Raw genomic sequence first — 1,448 nt, forward strand, 5'->3', positions numbered from 1 at the left:
CCAGCCCTCAAGATGGCCTTAACAAGACGGGAGTCGAGATCCCTAATTCACCAACAAGCTTTAATGGAACCTCCAGTAAACCTACAGCACTTGGCCAACACCCTTAGAAACCTCAGTCCTCACAGCATCCCTGTGAGGTCATTGTTGAAGTATCTTTGGCTGCAGTGGTCCCGAGTCGAGCCCAGCAGAGTTGGTAAAGACTGCCCGTAGCATGGTCCCAACCGCTTGTTAGAGGAATCACCCTTAAGAAAATTTACCAAGATAGTAGTTTTCCCATCTCCGCACTTTGTCGGTTAGTGTTTTCCATTTGCTTGGGTTTATCCTTTCGATCCCTTTGCTAATTAAATCTCTGACAAGTATGTACTGGTAAGAATAGACACTGTCAATGTACTGAAAGCAAAACTCCTTTCTGTTATTGATGATAAACCATTTCAAAGAAGACCAGGCTGAGTCTAAAGGGTTTAGGTAATTGTAAAGGGAAGGCAGAGAGAGTAGTTCGTGGCCACAGGACTTGGCTACCTCCGGGCAACACACAAGGCTCTTTAGGTTAATGACCAATGGGGCATGGATCTGGGCCTCTGGCTCTTTGTCTTCCTCTGGCTTCTTCTTGTCTTGCTGCCTTCTCTCTTTGACCACAATGGCACACTTCCCGTAGGCCTTCCTCGCCACATCACAGAACTCAGAGAAGAGGCTGTCTTCCTGTTTGATGCATACCTCATCTCTAAGGAACGTCTGGTACTTCCAAGGCACCCATCCTTGACTACCACCAGCATGCACGATACACCAAGTTGGAGTTTGCATGAAACACCCATCACTGAAATCTTCTCCGGCGACAAGACTCTCGGCAATATTGGTTTCTCCAAAATATATGGTCTTAAATCCATCATTTTGCAGTGTTTTCAGCGTTTTCAAATATTGGAGGCATCGCTTCCTCTTGATGTTATCGAATGGATTTCTGGTAATGATGTTTCTTAAAAGAGGGTTTGCAAAGTGAGGCATGGTGTCTTCTCAAGTGTTTTTAAAAGCCTGCATGTCTCCATCTGTGCAGCTTTGGCAAGAGTGACATGACGACCTCACAAAGGGCTTTCTTACAGCGAGGCCAGTCACATAGATACACTGTGGATTTCAAAGCACCACGAAACACATACTGAGAACAATTTTCTTCTGGCTTATATGATATGGGAATGGGAAATGCGAACCACGAAAAAATGTTTCTTTGACATCGCTTCTGCCATGGTCTGAGGCAGAGATTGGCAATCGTAGGAGTTCGCTAGAGCTGTTGTAACAACATACCAAAGACTGGCCAGCTTAACCAACAAAGTTATTTTCTCATGTTCCCGGAGGCTGGAAGTCCAAGATCAAAGTGTCAGCAGGTTTGGCTTCCTCTGAGGTCTCTCTCCGGGGCTGGTAGATGGCCACTGTCTCACTGTGTCCTCACATGGCCTTTC

General features: G+C 46.0%; 1 protein-coding gene across 1 annotated transcript; it reads right to left on the bottom strand.

Annotated features, from left to right (window-relative positions):
* Positions 1-243: 243 nt before the first annotated feature.
* FAM243A (family with sequence similarity 243 member A) lies at positions 244-999 on the bottom strand. The gene has a single exon (XM_030329545.1). The coding sequence runs from the start codon at positions 997-999 to the stop codon at positions 244-246; it is 756 nt and encodes a 251-aa protein (XP_030185405.1).
* Positions 1,000-1,448: the final 449 nt, after the last annotated feature.

This window comes from Lynx canadensis, chromosome C2 (genome assembly GCF_007474595.2).
Source record: "Lynx canadensis isolate LIC74 chromosome C2, mLynCan4.pri.v2, whole genome shotgun sequence".
In the NCBI taxonomy this organism is placed as follows: Eukaryota; Metazoa; Chordata; class Mammalia; order Carnivora; family Felidae; genus Lynx; species Lynx canadensis.

Bases quoted from the DNA above. Each gene is read 5' to 3' on its own strand.
- FAM243A (XM_030329545.1), bottom strand. From the start codon at position 999: ATGCCTCACTTTGCAAACCCTCTTTTAAGAAACATCATTACCAGAAAT.